The sequence below is a fragment of the Phalacrocorax carbo genome, chromosome 2 (assembly GCF_963921805.1).
Source record: "Phalacrocorax carbo chromosome 2, bPhaCar2.1, whole genome shotgun sequence".
In the NCBI taxonomy this organism is placed as follows: Eukaryota; Metazoa; Chordata; class Aves; order Suliformes; family Phalacrocoracidae; genus Phalacrocorax; species Phalacrocorax carbo.
In genome coordinates, this window is record NC_087514.1 from 148,093,797 (window position 1) to 148,113,329 (window position 19,533).

Sequence of the window (19,533 nt, forward strand, 5' to 3'; positions counted from 1 at the left end):
ACAAGCTTAGTTCCTTTTGCATACAACTGCTTGTCTAAATGTCAGGCAATTTCAAATACAGATTCCTTTAACAGGGACGTGAAAAAAAGCCTTTCAAATGGCTTGCAGGTTAATATTCCCAGTGGAGTTAAATAGTTTCATTGTCATCTTTTTATAATTATTCATCCTATAGTTCTTTTTTTATATGCTTTTCTTTAATTCCCCAAGGAATTCTGAATTAGGCAGAACATGCTCATCACTTTTGCCCACAAGGATGCTCTTTAAATAAATCTACATTTGAAATTCCTTCCATACATTGGTTTCTGAGTTGCAACATATGCCTAGTAGTACTATATAGCAAAATGCAAGAAATAACATACTTCTGTCTATAAAAGATTTTAATTCTGTCAAGGGATTTTGGTGACAATAACTATGACAGTAGAGCTTAAATATTTCATTCATATTTCTATCATCTCGTGGTTGAATCATGGCTTTAATTTATGTGCATTTTACAAATGTGTTACCTAATTTAATACAAGGCTAAAATAATCTCTCCTTTCTGCAGTATTTCAGGCCTCCTTCCTTCTCTGCCCATCTTATCTTTCCAATTCTTTTCTCACTTTCCTTAGTTTGACATCCTGAATATTTGTAATTATTTGGATTGCAAATGATATATGAAAAGAGTGGACTCTACCTTTTCTAGTATTCTCTGGGTTTCTGTATGCTTTTATCATTATCTATTGGAAGCTTTGCAAGTCACTGAAAATTATTTTCATTAATGTTTAGGTGTCAAAGGTAGGAAGGGACTTTCTTACACCAGTATTTTCTTTGTGTATTTTCCTGTATTGTGATTTTATTATGCTACTTAGGACTGTCAGCATCATTTTTATAGTCTTGTGACAGGCTTGTAAGTAGTATGCTAAGCAGATTTATATTTGCTCCTACTACTTTCTACTCCTTTTTCATATTTATTTTCACATAAGCATAGCCTTCTTTTCCTCTTTCACACCTTTTTCAGTTTCTGTGGCCTAATATTTTAGCAGCTGTTAGTAGAAGCATGACTGAACACAACATTTTTAAAACACAGTGGCAAGAACTAGACATAATATATTATGGTACTGCCTATGATCTTATATCATGGGATGTTACTATCAGTGAAGATGCATCATCTTGTCATACTTCTTTACAAATGGAGTCAATGTGGTTTCATTATAAAGGTTTGCTCTCTTCTTCAGCCTATGACAGTTGGTATGGGTGCAGCAAGCTGGGAAAATAGATCAAAAGAAGATTTAAAATAGTTGCTTCCAAGCTGTAGAATTGTGCTTACAACCAGTTAGACAAAGGGCAACATGTTGTACTGGTGCAGTGGAAAACACAGTCCAGGAAACTTGCTGCTCAACATGGCCCCCAGAATTATTGAATTTATTTCAGAAACATAGAGCTACTGGTCTAAAGTCAGCCTTCCAGTGGAAAGAAAAGTGGCATTGGGGCTATTTTAAGAAATAGTCCAAGTGCGAAAAAGAATACAGAAATTTTTGCAGTTCTTGTTTGTTTATTGGGATCCTGGTTGTAAATATACTAAACAGCCTATGCAAACTGCAACATTAGTGTATACCTTACTAATACTTGCCTTGTTGTAAATCCAATATAATGCCACAAAGCTCCAAGTTCTTTTAAGACTTTTTCATTAAATTTGCAGTAGCCATACAGTAGCCCATGTTCTTCAGCTTTGATGATAGTGGTTGTACTTACGAACATTTCCTGCATACTTGAGAAAAAAACATACTGCTTTTCATTGAAATGAAAAACTTAACTTCTGCTATGATAGAACAGGTATCTATCTCTTTTTTTTAATCCTGGCAGTGGAGTATAGGGCAATGTCTAGTTTTAAAATTATTATTATTATTGACAGATGGAATTTAGCTTTGTTGTTTTTCCTGACAGATGTGATCATAGCAAAGTTTTGGTTTATGTCCCTTTCAGCCCTTTGGAAAGGCACTCTTGTAATTTTTTGTTGTTGTTGTTAAAAGACAGATATATCCGTTAAGAGCTATTCTCAATCTCAGAATAAACTGCATGGTACAAACACTATATTCAATTTTAAATAGCATCTTTAGGATGCTGCTCTGTTTATGTAAATTAAAATTGATCATATTTCAATACATCATCATTATCCTTTTGCCCCTGAAAGTTTGTGTGGTTCTGTAACATAATTCTGAATTTAATATATTAATTTATCAATGGTTTTATTTTGTATGCTCAGAATTAAAGCGGTGAATTTTACTGTGATTCCCTCCTTGCCCAGCAAATAATGCAGCCATTTCAGAATGCAAAATATAATTTAATGCTATAAATTATTGTATATCTGTGAGTGGGTTATCTGGACTGTTGATTAAAGAGGGCCTGACTTTCCCCTGACAATGCCAGCCACACCAGCAACAACAAAATACTATGAAGTGGATATGGAGAGAGGGATGATCATGCTCACCTGAGTTTGGCCTCACTCTGCCAAACTTCTGGTTTGAAGGCCTTCCCATTCTTTACATGCAAATCTTTTCAAAAGGGAGCGTACTAAACATGCTCAGTAGCCTGATTAACATATGTTTTTTCATTATTTATCTGGGTTATCTCAACTGGGTTATCAGTGAGAGGTCATGATATTATTTAACATTAACTTTTTTTTTACTTGAAATTGGTATAAATAACTCCATAAGATGATGACAGTGATCATTAGAACTCTCACCATGATTTTGGGGTAAAAAAGGGAAATAGGAAAATATATCGAAAAACAAAGGTTGGCTCATGATGGGGTCAATGCATGGAAGACTGAACAGAATTGTTAGTACTACAGACACTCTTAGTTGAGGGTGCCTGAATATTTTATTTTGTGTTAAATCAATGTTTTCAAATTACATAGGGGTCAAGCAATTCATCACTGTAAATAGGGTGTTGGCACTGACATGAGAAGTCCTTAAGTACAAAGGATGCTTTTCAATTGTATATTCTTTCTTTTCTGTAGTAAAAGCCAAAGGAAACAACTCAACAGAGAGAGGATCAGCAGAAAATAATCATCTTTTGAATAGAATTGGCACCTGGATCTTAAAATACTAATAATTTTCTTCTATCTGTATAGCTAGCTAAATATAGATGCATACTGTTTACTATAAATTCAAATCCAAAATCTGTTTTTCACATTATTGAAAAAGTCTTTATTCTGTTTAAAATATTTTAAGTCACTATTTTCACTCATTCAGAATTGCTTTGTTATTATTGTTGTTGTTATTATTTCACATCGGCATAAGTTATCTTTAAAATGAAACACCCATCATCATAACTGTCTTTAAAAGCAAGAATAATTTTTAAGAAAATCTGTATAGTAATAAGTAACTTGCTGTTCAAAGACCAAATTACTGAGGCATGAAGAACCTCTAGAGATCATTATTAGGGATTATGGACTACTTTGGCAAGCAACAGGCCAGCGGCATACTTGATGACTTGTCAAAACGGTCTGTAATCCCAATTAAGGCCTTCTCTTGAGAGCTGGCTGATATGCATCAAGGCTGTGGCCAAGGTTCTGCTGATGCTTAAAATCCTCCCTGTTTAATTTGTTGCATCTTTTGCTTTGTGATTTCAGTTGTGTGTCTCTGATGGTTCTAAAAATATTTAAAATTGAGCTAGAGAGGAGAAAATGGCTACCCGTTTCATGTATGTGCATCGAATCATTTTGCCCTAACTAGATTTTCAATCAAACTTTCTTTTCATTGGCTTTGTGGACTTCTATTTCTTCACTTCTATTGACTACAGATTCAATTTTATTTAAAACAAAACTTCCTATATTTTTCTTTCCTTTTAAATTTTTTTATTTGTAAGACAACAGTCCAAATAAGGGAATGATCCTTCAAAGCCATCAGTAAGCACTGGTAAAGTTTCGAAATGTGTCGAAATTGGTTCCTGAATTTCTTTGATACATTCAGAAATTTTACCATGTAGACACAACTTCAAGGATGTAATTAATCTGCTTCAAATTATGCATATGATTAAATGTTTATTAACCCTTGTAACTGTAGAGCATCTATACTCTCCAGTGCCTTTCTCACTGAGAAAGTTTCACTCAGGGCTCTTTCTAGCAAACACCTACACTTCTGATCTCATACATTTTGGGGTGAGTGAGTTTATTAGTATAATTGTCAGATGTCTGTAGATACTTTGCAGATGCTCAATGTTGTTACTTGTGTAGAGGACGGGAACATCTATGTCCTTCCTTAGCTGCTGCAGATCATTGCAGTGTAGGTCAGCAGGGAACCCTGTGTGACTAGGCTAAAGTATGAAATTGAAGTTCTTTGCAAAGTGTGCACTAAAGAAGAACTGCAAGCTGTGCAGAATTTCAAATCCAATTTTTAACACCTCTTGTCTTTTTTTGGCTATTGTCGTATATTAACTGTATTCCACCAAGGTCAATTGTACATTTACTAGTATGTTCTTCAATTTTATGCATTTGGAATTCATTGGCATGAACTGAAGTGAGCATGATCCTAAGTATGATCTGTTGAATTGGAAAAGCTGTTTTCATCAAGCCTGTATGCATTCTGGCATTTTAAGTCTTACAGAGAACAAACTTTGCATTCTGTTGGGCTATGTATGTTTAAAGCTGTATCTAATAGTCACCTTTTGGGCTTGATTCAGAGTTCACCGAAGTCTAATGGGTTTTGGATTGGGTGCTTTGTGCATATTTATTTATTGCTGGTGTCTCTGTTGCCAAAATATTTCCACTTCCATGGTATCAAAAGCCAGTGTCATGTTGGAAACAACTATATGAAATCAAATTTGTGTCCTTTCAGTGGTTTGGAAAATGAATGCAGATTCATGCTATTGTTCCCTTTCATTTAAAGCTGAAAACAGAAAAATCTTAAATGAGGAAGACGCTGAGAGGTGTCTCATAAACCTTTTGGAAATTGATAATGATGGAGTTAAAGTTGCTGCTTCCCAAGCAATTTCTGCCATGTGTGAGAATTTAGCTAGCAAACGTGCATTTGGACTCCAGGGTAAGTAAGGTGGAAAGGGATGAACTGAGAATCTGTGCTCTTCCTTTTATAAAGAGCATATTATAATTTTTCAGATTGCCATGGTTTATTTAAAGATTCATGTACACAATTATTTCTCTCAAAGGGATTCCCCAGCTAGTACAGTTGCTAAGCAGTGACAATGAAGAGGTAAAAGAAGCTGCAGTGACAGCATTAGCTAATTTGACAGCAGCCAGTCCTAGTAATGCAAGGTGAGTCTGCAATAATTAAATTATTATTTAAAACACTAAGCACAAGTGATAATATTTTGATTTTTAAAGAATGCCTCATCTTGTCCTTATCCTACACGGCAGGTCTGTTTGAATTTGACTCTGAGGCTTTTTTTGGTGCTTGTGAGTCATCTGGAATAGGTTGGTTCTCATCAGTGTTACAAGAGTTACACTATCTCTACTAACGTTTGTTTTATCAAGGAAAGGTATGAAGCAGATGTAATGAAAGCAGAGATATAAATCATGTTTTGAAGAGAACGTACGAAGAAAATATGCCTCATAATCTAAGACATTCGATGTGGGGTAATTTTTGGAAATTCAAAATCAGTAAGGTATCCTTTAGAATTTGATGGTTCATGCAACTTTTTTGACTGATTTCAACCCAGTCTTTGAGGGAGATAGAACTCAGATATTCTGAATATTGTCATTGTCTTTCTCTTTCTTTTTTCATTGTTTCCCAAGTAATAGAGAATGGTCATAGTGCATTCTCTAATAGAAAAGAAGTGTAACTTCGGTGTCCAAAACAACTAACAAAGGATGGTTAGCTGACTGAGTGGCAAAATAATTTTATCAACTAAATTCTACTGTCAGTTACAGAGTTCTGTTACCCCAACTCTATTAAAAGTTCTGTTCAGGGAAAAGAAACAGAGCGGTCTGACGTATATGAGCAATCACATGTAACTAACAAACCATAAAATAAAATTCCTTAAAAGTTTCCTGGAATATACTCAAGGAAGTTGTAATCCATTCACATGCATTCTTTGAAGTGAAAAAGTAAAACAACTCCGCAAATAAATTATTTGTTTCAATTTATTGATTCAGCTCTAATAGTCACCAATATTCACTTAATGTTACCAGATGGGGCCATAATTTGACACAAGAGAATAATATTCTGTTCTCAGATTCACATAGATTTTTTTTGTCTGATATTCTGCTCTCCTCATGTCCGTGACTCTTCAGTTGGTGTCAGGGGGAGTCATACACACATAAAAAGAGTACGGTATTGGAGTCTAGGGGTCAAACTTTCAGCCCCGCTACAGCTGTTTTTCGTAGCACAGCCCTTTGAGGTTTCATATTGTGAAAAGGGAATCTCTGGAGAGTTTTGAGTTGGTGTAGCAGCTTATGCCAACTCATTCTTTTTTTTTTTTTTTGCCAAGGAGATAGTAAGGACATTGTTTAGCTCAACTGCTGGAACAATTCTTTGAGACCTCAGGCAGGGAAATAGCTGTCTCTGTTCCTCAGCATTATAATGGAGACCGTATTTGTTTCTTGCTGGGCAGAGTCAGGAAATTGTAAAGGTGGCTTACATACACTTCTCTCTCTTTGCAATCCAGCTTCCAGTACAATATGGAAGCACCAGATAATCTAATCACAGGTCTTCTGTGAAAGTCAGGAAGCAATAATTTACATTAAATATGTATATTGGATGAATGCCATGTGACTATATAATTACTTCAAAGCTTCATTTCTAAATCAAAACCATTAATAAGTCATAGAAGGGTCCAAGTGTGACTAGGATCTATAAATGAATATATAGAGTTGAACCCTCCGCTGATAGAAATTGGTATAGTTCCAGCTCACTGACTGAGTATCTGGCCCATATTTATTTTACATTCACATAATAGGAAAAAAATAGTTTGGAGAAAATGCATTCCAGATTGAGTTACCGTAGTCATATTTCATTCTGGAATATTTTGTGTGTGTCTTGTAAACCACTGAAAATAAGTGTATATATAATGAAGATGCTGATATACTTTTATAATTATGTGACTTTGCTGTGTAATTATGTTCACAATATTCTGGTCCCAAATGAGACTAATGAGACTAGTGCCCTTTTATTGGTTATATATTAGATTCTTGTTATACACCCTCCAAGAATATTAAATCATAAAGCTAGTAGTAGCAGGGAGACTTTATGTGGCAAGAACAAAATGGCTACAGTAAAGGGGAAGACTATTTACTAAAAATGTTTTCACTGTTTACTGGCCAGCCAAAAATTCACTCTTGTTGAAGTCATATATATGTGTTCTGCCATATTTCATGTCATGTGCATTTTTGTATGTATCATATTGACTGAAGGGTGTGTACCTTGCCCTTTCATTTTGTACAGCATATATTACAGAATGTAACCAGAGCGCAAGACTATTTTTGCTGGAGATTTGTTCTTCTTGTTAGGAATATTTGGTCAATAAATGTTGTCTGCTTTTCATATAATGTGGAAAAAAATACAAGTTAAAACAAATTGTGTAATTAAGGCTCCCACAATAGATAGCTCGTAAGGATAAGTCTTCCATTGATTAATAACACAAGAACAGCATAGGCAATGGGCAATACTACCCCCCACTAATGTATATTAACCTTGACCTTTAGGTGCTTCCCCACAGCAATGAAAGGCTAGCTCTATACCCCTACCCAATCAATCCTTTGTTTCTCAACTGAGACAGCTAATAAAGGTGTCAAATATGGTGGAGGTTTTGTAATTAGAACACCTGTTCACGATGAACGGGACAGAGACCAGCTTGTCATTTCACACAAGTCCCCAAGCAACCACAATTTGGCAAAAAATAAATTAATGAATGATTCTGGCCCCTGTAGTATTTTAACCAAAGATCTAGAGCAGAAGAGAACATGAGTCCCATAGCAACTGTTTAAGTTTTCAGGTTTACTGGAAAACATGGATTTTCAATGTGGTCTCTACCAGAAGACATAAAAATTACTATAAATAACTTTTAACATAGTTCAGCATTTAAGCTTTTGCTGCAGAACTGATGTTGTGTCACGCTTCAGTAGCACATAGAAAAAAGTACAGCAGTCCAAATGCCTCATTAGTTTACAGATCGGCACCCCCAGATGATGCTTTTATCAGAATTTTATCGCAAAGTATTGACAGAATTTCAATGCTACTGTATATTGATGAAAAACTCTTTGTATACTTGTTGATAATTAGGCTAAATAAAAGCAAAATTGCAAAGTATATCACACTTTAAAATCCCATGTACTTATTTTAACACACAGTAAAGGAATTACTTTGGGATGTTACAATCTGATAGCTCTGAGGCCATCCTTGTTATATGTGTCAGAATTTGTTTCTGTGAGTCTGCTGCTGGGAAGAAGAGAATTATGTTCAGCTGGGTATTTCCATCCACTTCACATTTTTTAATCCAGAACAATAACTTGCTTTATTGAAAATTGTATGCAGTTCTTTGGACAGCAGAATGCCATTTTAAAGAATCTGTGAAATCTGTCTATTTTTGATATGTCCAAGCATCGGGAAATGTAGGCACAGTCACTTCAATAAAGTATATTATGCACAAATTGAAAAATGAGACACAAACAAAGAAACAGCAGTGCCATCTATTGGACAGAAAAATAAATTATTCTGTGCTATACAACTAACTACAGAACAAACGTTTTACTTCTGTCTATTTTTTCCTATTTTTAATAAATTATTTTTGCTTTTCATATATATAGGATAAGCTAATTGTGTTAAATATAAATATGATATTAGTTAGAAGTCACACATAGAAATAAGATCTGAAGTGTACCAGTCAGTCAGACATTCCTTTGACCAGCTCTTTCCTTCAGTATTGTAGCACGAATGCCATTTCTAGTAGCTGAATTCATAAATCTGGCAATGTCTGAATTCTGGGCACCTAATGAAGTTACCACTAAAGAAAAACATGTGCTCTGAAATTTAGAGCTTTGTACTGGACATGAAAACTAATTAACAGCTTCAATAATATTTGTCTTATATTGTTTATTTTAAGTGCAAAATTTATAGACTTCAGTTAGAGTTTGGTCTGGGGAAGAAAGAAAGGAATGGTTTTTGTTCAGCTGTACTAAGGGCTACAGGAAATTGTGGTACACAACAGACTTATGATCTGGCAAAATATTTCTCCTGGGGTTTATAATTAGTGTCTTGTTACATATTTCTAAGTATTGTATCTGGATTCAAGATAGTAAAATGTCATCCCCAAAACTGCATCGTCAGGAAGCTTCATGCTATTCAATTTTCTCACTCTTGAATTCATCACAGGAATCAGTGGACCTATTTGCATTAGCAAAATTATGTACGTATAGGTAGTTACAGGGATTATTACAGCATCTGAATGTGTGATTTCTTGTGTGTATCAAGATTTTCAAGATTTGGGAGTAGGCTGGGGATAGGAAGGTAGCTTGGGAATTCATTGTTTATGGGCAGTACCAGTGAGGAGACAGTGAGTTCTTCCCTTGACTTCAGTGGGTGTTGTATCTATTCCAAACTGAAAGTCATATACTGATCTAATGACCTAAAATACATCCTCAGTCTATTCTGTGTGCATAATCCTCACCTGTAGTGAGAGCCTCTCACCTTCTTTTCAGTACCCACAACAGATTTTTGTTGGTTTTAAGATGGGTATGGCTGTCAAGGAATAAATTTAAAGAATGTCCCCTTTTCTTCCGTTTCAAATTTTGTTATTATCATTAGGAAGGAAGGATTATTACCATTAGGTAGTAATATCGCTAGGTAGTAATCTTCCCCATTAGAAAATGGAAAATTTAATCATAGCTTTTCTCTTTCAAGACTGTAGATGGAACCTAATTCACATGAATGGATCAATATTGAAGTGTTGGTATTATGTAAAAGAATACATTTGCATTAATATATGTGATCATTTATGAGAACGGGAACAAAAATTTCTAGTACATGAGAGCTACATTTAAAAACAGAAATAGGTAATAATCCGCTGTATAATTTTTGTCTTTTTTATGGCTTAATAGCTCTTTATAACATAAGTTTGTGTTTCTGAAGCAGAGAATCAACAATAGAATGCCGCTAGCTCTATTGTGTAAAGGTAATATGTTTTAATACTGACCCCTAGTGACAGAATTATATTTTTGAGTTACTGTGCTCCAAGGTAAAGGGATTTTGTTGGGTTTTGTGGTTTGTGGTGGTGTTTTTTACATTAGAGCCCATTCTGCTGAGCCCATATACAACTACAGTTAACTCATGCCATGAACAGATTCTTATTTTGAGTTTCTCTTACCGCATATCCGTAGTGTGAATGGTGCTTTCCAAAGAAAAAAGACAACATGGTCATTACCCAAGACCTCACAAGCTTTTCCTTACAAGTTACATGTTGACTTTCATCGAAAACTGCAAAATGTTTTATGGTAAATTTCTCCCTTGGCAGAGAAGCTGAATCAAGGCCTAATGCTGGGATATCGCTCAGAAATGGGTTTGCACCATGACTTCAACATCACATCAGACATCAGATGACTGATACACAACCCAAGGACAGTACCCTAAATCAAGACCTACTGGCAGGTGCAAAATGTTTCACTCAGCCAGCTGTTGGTTTTGTCGCTTAAAATTGTGAAGATATGGCTATGGAGAAGTTCCTCTATACACTCAGGCACTGTAACTGCATTTTGTTCCCAGTACAGCTCTTCGATAAAAAAAAAATAGTTGTTTGTTGTTTTTTTAAACTCTGTTGCCTGTGAGGGGTTATATTGAAGACAGAGGCCAATATAGAGCATTCATCTCCATCTAACAGAGATCTCATGTCACAGCATCCTGAGATGCATGAGAACCTAAATGTATTCAAAATAGTTTCAGACAGAAAACAGAACACTTCTAAATTGGGATAAAGGTAACTACATAGAAGTTCTACCCCTTATAGATATAGCAAAATCTTTTGGGCTGTTTGTACTCTCCTACATTCAAAGTCTTGTGTTATGAGCACTATCTATCTTACCTGTGGAAGGCCAGAATTTCATTCAGAGCATGTGTGTTGTCACCTGCAGCTTCCCAAGGTAGATATCTATGGGATCAGAGACTTTCTTCCTCCTGGGTGGAGACTCATAAGCCTGGGAGAGAAAACTGTGGCTTATACAGTGGCACAAGTACAATAATTTCTCTTGTGTGTATATCCCTACATTCAGTGATATGTACTGAGATTAATTATACTTTCAATTAATTAAAAGTGGCAAGGGTTGTTTCACATGTGAGTAAATTTCAGAAAAATGTATTGGTGCTTTTACATGCACATTTTCTTTGTAGCATATTTCTAAATTAAATGCAAATTGTTTAAGTATATGTTTTAACTTGCTTTAGTATAGTGTGAAGTTATTTATCTTAAGTGTATATAAGGGAATTGCAGGTTTATGGCTGATCATGCAAACTTAATTCTGCCCTGCTGTGAATGTAACCTGTGCGCTAGCTGACTGTGGCATGTTGGCTGATTGGACTGTCATACACACAAGGGTTTAAAAATAAGCTTTCACAAGTAACTTTAAACCTTTCACTTGTAACCTGAGTAATTTTATCTTAATGTAGCAGTGTATGTGTACTTTCTTAGAGATTTAATTTTAAGAGAGAAAAATAAAAGCATAAGTTTCTCCTCTTTGAATCATCATAAGAGTGTGAACCTTTAGCAAGGCAAAAAAAAATTGCTGCCATTTCAGATAAGTTTATAGTTGTCCAGAAAAGACTTATCTAGAAGTGGAAGATGGGGTCAAGTTTCACAGGGTACTGTTTGTAGAGCGACTGACTTGGCACAGCTTTTTGTCCTTGCTCAGCTGGTGCTTCCAAAGATGAAGAGGAGCCACTACCTCCTCAGTCCCTGTGTTCAGATGAGTTCTTGTAGAGGCCCTGCTTTGGCTCTTACTTTGCTTCCCTTACACCTTCATAAAGGTTGCTCTGGCAGCTCCTGAACGTCCCCTGTTATTTTGCTTTTGTCACAATGTGGATTCCAGACTCTCGGCATTTATGATGAGTTACTGATTTTTGCATATACTGCTTCTTGGATCAGAAAAAAGAGAGAGGGGGATAGTGGCTTTTTCATGAGCTTATCCTGGCTGAAGCTATATGGGATATTTAAGGGGCGAAAAGTCCTTTTATTGCTGAATTTCAAGCCTTTCTTCTAATGGTGAAAGTGTCAGAAATTCTTTATAAATATTGCAAATAATATTATAACTGAAAGGATCAAATAATCATGGATAGATATTTCATTACCAATGCCCCTTTAATATTTTAAATTAGGCGTACTACAGTTTTAGAACTGAGAGCGTTGTAACTCTGTCAGATGAGTTCAATGACAGCCATTAGAAAATCTCTGTGTACCTCTAACTGAGAGTCAGGTATTACAGGCTCTGCTAACCCAGACAGTTTAAGGTTTTATTGCTTCCAGACTGTGAGGTTTATTGAGTTTTGGGTTTGTTGATGTTTTAACAAGGTACTTGTCATTAAAAAATAGGAATAGAGGGTTCAGTTCCTGAAATGAAAAATGAATATGGTTTGTTGATATCATCAATATTTTTATTGTAGCACAAAGGGGCCCCAAACTGTAGATTAGTCTCCTGTGCTAGATTCCCTTACTCAGAATAAAAATACTGACATTAATTTCCCTTGTATAGTAAAGAAAACGGAAGTAATATTAGTCTTTAAATAAAATACGAGTGACTGTATACAACAGTCAATTGCTTTTGAAAATAATTAAATCACAAAGTGAACTTTTTGGTAAATGCAGAAGACATTTATTGGATGTGATTATTCTGATGGCATAACAAGGCAAATGAAGAATACTAATACATTTAAGGGATAAAACCAAATGTATTTCTTGAGGTTTTTCAAACTTATGGTTATGACAGTCTTTCACAGTCAGAAATTATGTAAGAGAGCTGGGTCAAAAATGCCTTGTGTGAAAAAGAAATCATGCGATTTAACGCAGATAGAGTTGATTTTAAAAAATGTGTGTGTAATTAGATGCATAATTCTTATGCATAATTTACATGCAATTATGTATGAAAATGAGATATGCGCAGGCATAAATGGCTAGCTAAGCACCTCACACACAATCACAGTAATTTTGCACAGAAATTAAACATGCAGTTGCAAATACATTTGGAAAATGAAGTCCATAAGGAGTCCAGTGGCCTTTGTGAGGAGGAAAAATCTGGTTTTTTTCTGAGCAGAAATTGTGTTAAATCCTCAGTTAGAAAGGGGAAGTAAACAGCATAGATGTGCTTAAAAATATTATTTAATATAAACCAGTTTATGTTCCGTTGTGGTAGGAGAAGCAAAACTAAACATAGTTTACCATTTATATGAAGTGTGAATCTCACTAGTGTAAATTAAACACAATCCAGAGCAAACAGTAGTGTGAAGCTGTGCCACTGCTCTTCCCCTCTATCCTCCCTCCATGGGAGGCTGCTTAGGTTAAGGGCTTGCGGGACAGTCTCAGTGGTTTCTGTCAGCTCTTTGAACACTGAGAGTTGCTTTCTCCATTCTGCTGAACCTTCTGTTCAGGTGGAAAAGCTGGCTAGACCATTCCCTATGCCTAAAGAAGCAAATAATCTGTTATATTTCTTACCGTGGCTAGGAGGCTTGGTCAGGTACCAGAGCTATTAAGCTTGATGTGATGCCAACAAAGAGGTGGTTCTTGCCCCAGAGAGCTTACAGTCCTAAAAATTAAAACAACAACAACAAACTAAACCAGAGTTTTGGTCCAATTTTTACTGATGATTGTTTTCATAACACTCTACCAATGTCTGAGCTTTCCAATTGCACCCCAGGTAACAAAAGCAACTAAATATTCAGTTGAGTGAAATTCATATGCCTCTCCAAAGTAACTGTTTGAAAAAGGTTTTTATTGTGAAACTTTTGGTAATTATTTCATTGTCAACTTTTAAATTTTTTTTTCAGTAAAAACAGTACATAAAACATTTGTTGTTCTCTAACTCTCAGCATTTATTCTTTGAGTCATCTTTTAGAGAATTTTCAAGATATCTTTTACTAAGTTGTTACAATGTGTATTTAAAATTAATAATTTAAATTAAATATTTATTATCTGACCTTTTAATGTTTGCCTTTCCAATGACACTTGAGAAAAATGTTTTAGCTATTCTTGAGTACAGTAATTTGAATTCAGTTGTAATCAGAATATTACAGGGCATGGTTAAGGTCATTAGGGTACCTGCACCATGTATACCCAGGTTAAGGTAAATTCCTAACCCTCTTAGGTTAGGCACTCTTAATGGCCATAACCATGTGCTTCTCAATCATAACATTTGAACTGTTTTACCTTTAATTTGAACTCTGTAATTTCTCTACCTATCTTGTCTGGTTTTTCTTGTTTGTTTGTTTGTGATTCAGATAGCTTGCACTTTTCTAAAAAACTTTGGTGATATTGCAAATGCAACATCTTTTTTTTTTTCCCTTGTCATTGTCTTCTTTCCTTTTCCCTAATCTTTTCTCTCCATGATTAGGGAAGCTGGTGTCTTTTGGATCTTTACACAGCATGGGGGAAAAGAGCTGTGGATTTTCCACATCAAAAAGTGTATACTTTTTTTCAGCTAAGCCAAGGCTCCCTTATTTCTTGAGGATTTGTCCTAGAGTGGGAGCACTGATAGCGCACTATCTCAGTAAAATACGTCTCAAGGAGAGTGTGTTCTGGAGGCAGGGAGGGAGGCGAGTGCTGATCTACATTAGGCAAAGACAGTGCTGGTAAAAGCTGCTTCTTCTGACTTTTGTTTCCTTGTAATAAAAAAACTACACAGTGCATATTTCTGCCCAAGATGAAAGGGAGCAAGGACCTCCGTACTTAGATCTTAATGTTGTAGTATTTCAGCACCTTAAAAACTGAAGCATATTCATTCTTTCCGCTCCCTTCTGAAGTCAGACGCTTCTGTCTCTTCAGCAGCTGGGGCTCTGTGGCCCAGGGTGGCAGCATGATTTCTGTGTTCTCCAGAGGGCTATGGGGTAGGAGTGAGTTGAACTATGGATTCCTCATTCTTCTTTCTTCCCTCATAACCTCTTCTGTACATGTCTGTTATCAGGACACAGCGTTGCCTTCAGGTGTTCGTGCCCTCCTAAAACCTTATTCTCAAAGGTATTGGTTACCCTCAACTCTTATTACCTGCTGTTGTTACTTCTAACATTAATTATTTTTGCCTTGTGATCCATTGTGCTACTTGATTAAACTATACTCATGAAACTGTGATTCAGAATGAATCTGCACACAAGTAGAATGCAGGATTGAAATAAATATGTATGATCTTCTAAATCAGTGGTTCTCAACCTTTCTGAAGTTGAGTGGCACTTGAGAAAATTGGCTGTGCTCTGTACCTCGCTGAGGTCAGCTCTGAACACACGAGGAGCTGTCACCTTGCTCTTTTGTTAAGTACTCGTGTGCTTGCTGGCTTTATGGAAATTATAGTAAATCTGCTTCCAATGAGATTGGCTACATCATTCAGTTCTGTGTATCATCTGGGAATCAGTCTGTTAGGGACTAAATGTTTATTAGGACTTCCTACAGGAGAATACATGTGTTATTGGGTGTAGTATAGGAATAGTAAGTCCTATACTTACTGCAGAAGTACTGGATATACTACACCTGTGAGATGCAGTGATGCATTTCATGGGCAGTGGATCTGTCCCATAAATCCTGAAATTTCTATGTATCCATTGTACAGGAAAAACTGTTTGATTTTGGGTTGGGGATTTTTTCTGGATAAGGTATGTGTGTATATACCGTGTAATGCTGTAAATCTGATAGCTTATAGACATGCCTTACTGTGTATGGCTGTGTGCATGTATGGTGAGTCTCTCCAGTGCTTTACCAGCAGGTACGTCATATCATTGTTACATGTGCTATGAATGTGACGTTTTCTGGGAAACTTGTGGTATGTGTGGTACATAGCTGATTATGTGCAATCAACATGTCCAGGATTTCTTCATATACAGCAGCCTGGATAGAGCTACAGCACTCCTGAAGCTGGAAATCTAGATAAAATTTTCATGGGAAGAAAATACTATATCTAGAAATACAGTTGCCTTACCTAAGTAAAAAAGAAGAAAAAACCCTACCAAACAAACCAAGCCAAATACACCCCCTACCCCCATGCCCCCCAAAAAAACCCCGAACAACAAACCAAACCAAACCCTCACCAAACCAAACATTTTCAGCTCTTCTTTACCTGGTCAAGGAGGGAAGGGGAGGGAGGATAACCAGATAAGGGGAAATCCAGCTAATTGAAGACACTCTGAGGAGTGCAGTGCAGGACATCTGAAAACATGGGATTCACTTCTGAACAGAGACTGAAGTGCTTGCATTAAAGTTACTGGTGCTCCAGGAGGGTTAATTAGCCAACGTCAAACTGGCCATACCTTTATGCTGCACCAAAGCTAATAACCCTACTCACATTCAGTCCCTAGATTGCAGCCTTCTCCCTGTTTTTCCAAACTGGGGGCTACTGCCTGCCTGCCTGCCTGCCAGCCCTCCTTACACCCATGTTCCAGCACTACCTGTGAGCTGCCATCAGCTTATAGCTGTGGCAGAGATCAGAGTAACAAATCCTGTTGCCCTCTGCTGATTCTTTCCAGGTATGCTCAGGAGTACCTGCATCCCCTTCTCTGAAAATATGATTTGGAGATATTTGCACTAAGATTGGTTCACAGTAAGATCTATGTCATGTTGTCCAGGTAATGGGATTATATAGCACAGGTTAGCGTGTATTCTGCTTTCTGCCCTGTTTGCATGAGAGTGTGACCATCAGATTCTTGAGGGTTTTTTTGGTTTTATCAATGCCTTGACAGTCTTTGATAGCATAGCTGCTTCCTGTATATGTAATACTTCTAAGCTTATGTTTATTTTGTAACTGTGAAAGTTACCAAAAGGTTGGTTAGTTTTCTGGTAAGATGCTGTTACAGCAAAAGTAAGATTTTCACATCCAGATTTCTCTTATTAATGTATTGACAGAAGTTTAGCAAAACTTATAAAAAATGTACACTCTTCCATTGTTGAAGTGCTTAGATATGCTTGTATAGAGGTGAGAGAGTTTGTTATGTTTTTGATATAGACAAAGTGTACTAAAAGGGGTATAAAAAGCAGTTGCAGTGAAAATTCAAATTGCCATCTGCGCATTTCCATTGCTAACAATATTGCCAACTTTTGTTTAACAAACAGATGAGCCCAATGTAAAATTGCTAAGAGCAGATAGTAAATTGGACATATGCCTCAAATCATTTGATCAAATTTTATATATAAACTCAGAAGGAATACAATTCAATTTTTATAGTGTGCTGGTTTATAATGACATTGGAAAAAATACCACTGAAATGAATGCAAGATGGTGTAGACAAAGAAGTAAGTTTCTGTTGTTTAGTAGAAAGCAAAATTTTGGCAAGAAGTTCAACAAAAATCTTAAGTTATCGAATATCTTATGGCATCTGAAGGATCTAAACTACATATGAATCAGTAGTCTCTTTTGCCTATGGCAAAGAAACCAAAGAATACATAACGAGGTGGTAACCCAAAAGCATACGCCTTTTCAGATTTGTTAGAGCACTGTAGTTTCCCCTCAGCCAGGCTAGGTTCTCTCTTCAGGTTCTGCATCAGTTGTAGTCAAGAGTTTTACTATCAGTATAAGCAATGTCACCAGTGGCTTTCAAATATATTCTTTATCCCAGATATTAAATATGAAACTGACTTTTTTTTTCTTTTAAAAGGCACTGTCCCAGTGAGTGCCAGAAGCAGAACAGTGTTAAAACAAAGTGCTCATAGGCCAGTTCCTTCTGCTGTGACTGGGATGTGGGCCACCTGACTATTAGTTTTGCAGCACATCAGATTTAAGTCATGTGCAAATGTGTCCTCTAATAGTGCAGCTGCGTGCACCTTCTGCTGTCTCCTGCCTGAAGTTACGATTTCTTCAGTAGTGCTTCTTCAACTGTTTTTTCTTGGCTGTTCTCTAACCCATATCTATGAAATTGATCCTTTAAAAAATCCCAACAGTCTTCCCCATTTTTATTTGCAAACAGGTGGTTTTGCAGGTCTAGCTCAGAACTCGGCCACCCCAGCATTTGTCCCAACACTGCTGAGAGGCAGCACCCTTTAGCTATGGCGGCAATGATCATCTGGGGGCAGAGGGAATATTTAAGCTGGATCTGCTGCTGGTAGACTAGTTGATGTGGAACCACAGTCATAGCCAGCCCTGAACTTTATGCTGATGTGTCTGTTGTACTCCTGCTGCCTAAATCAGCTTGTATGAAGCCAGTGGAATAATTTCTACCATCTTGCAATTTATTGCAGATAAGAATATTTTATATTCTTGAAATGTAATACTGATTTAGTTGGTAAGTGTAACACACTAAGAAGAAAAAATGGTCCTAAAATAACAAAAATTTCTTCTTTTTTTGCCTTCATTTTGCTAGCGCTGTTGCTAAGGCTGAAGGAATTGAGCCATTAGTAAATACCTTGAATGCTCAGAGAGATGGAGCCGTTGCTAATGCTGCCACAGTGCTAACAAATCTCGCCATGCAAGAGCCATTCCGCATAAATATCCAGAGCCGTGGTGTTATGAGTGCGCTTGTAGAACCATTGCGCTCGACCAACAGCCAAGTGCAAAGTAAAGCAGCATCTGCCGTGGCCGCATTTGGTTGTCATGCTGATGCAAGAACTGAGGTAAAACTCTTCTTTGAGGTTGTGTTATACTTACCTAGGATCTTTGCATTTTGTATGTCTCGTAAAAGTCCCAGGGTTTCTAGACAGTAACTAATTTTTCACTTTCACCATAGGTTTGTTCAGCTGAATTTAGCTCCATTTGTCATGAGAACTTGGAAAGGGTTTTCTTTAATTTGTATTTTTACTGATGTATTCCCTCGCCCCAAATCGTTTTACAGATTTCCAGTGGCTTCAATGAGCTTTAACCAGGGCTATAGCTTAATCCCCATGTTTGTGAGCATTAAACATTAAGGTTTCACTCAGCTGCACCTGTCAGCTGTATTTAGAAGATGAGAAATTCTGTCCTCTTTACTCTCCCTCAGTACTGTTCTATTGCCCACTTTCAAGGCCTGAACAGCAATGTCTGATCTTGATTTATAAGATACTGGGTGTGCATGGAGTAAATGTAATTCAAATAAAACTCAAAATATAATTAATCCTTTGATCAGTGGCATCCAGCAAGTTGAACTTTTCACTGTTTATCAATGGTCATATTACTTTCTTTTCATAAATAAGGATGGTGATATGTGCATTCATGGATCGTAAGCTGGGGATTTCTCATGGGTCAAGGCTGTTAATTAGGACATGAATAAGGGGCATAGACAATTAATCTACCTCTTTCAATGTCCTTAAATGTCGTTCTCTTCAAAAATCTAAATGAGCAATATTTCCTCCAGCGTGTATAGGAAAGATACTGTAGCACACAAGAGAACAGGATGTTAATAAGATTGTCATACATCCAATACAATACAAATTTAAATATATTGTCATGTAAATTAGTTG

At 36.4% G+C, this 19,533-nt stretch overlaps 1 protein-coding gene across 1 annotated transcript in view; it reads left to right on the plus strand.

Moving 5' to 3' along the window:
• Positions 1–19,533, plus strand: part of ARMC3 (armadillo repeat containing 3) — a 61,114-nt gene that overhangs the window by 23,928 nt on the left and 17,653 nt on the right. The window contains exons 10-12 of the mRNA XM_009503531.2: positions 4,869–5,021; positions 5,146–5,251; positions 18,462–18,711. Coding sequence (XP_009501826.2) covers positions 4,869–5,021; positions 5,146–5,251; positions 18,462–18,711 — 509 coding nt within the window. The remainder of the gene's footprint in view (positions 1–4,868; positions 5,022–5,145; positions 5,252–18,461; positions 18,712–19,533) is intronic.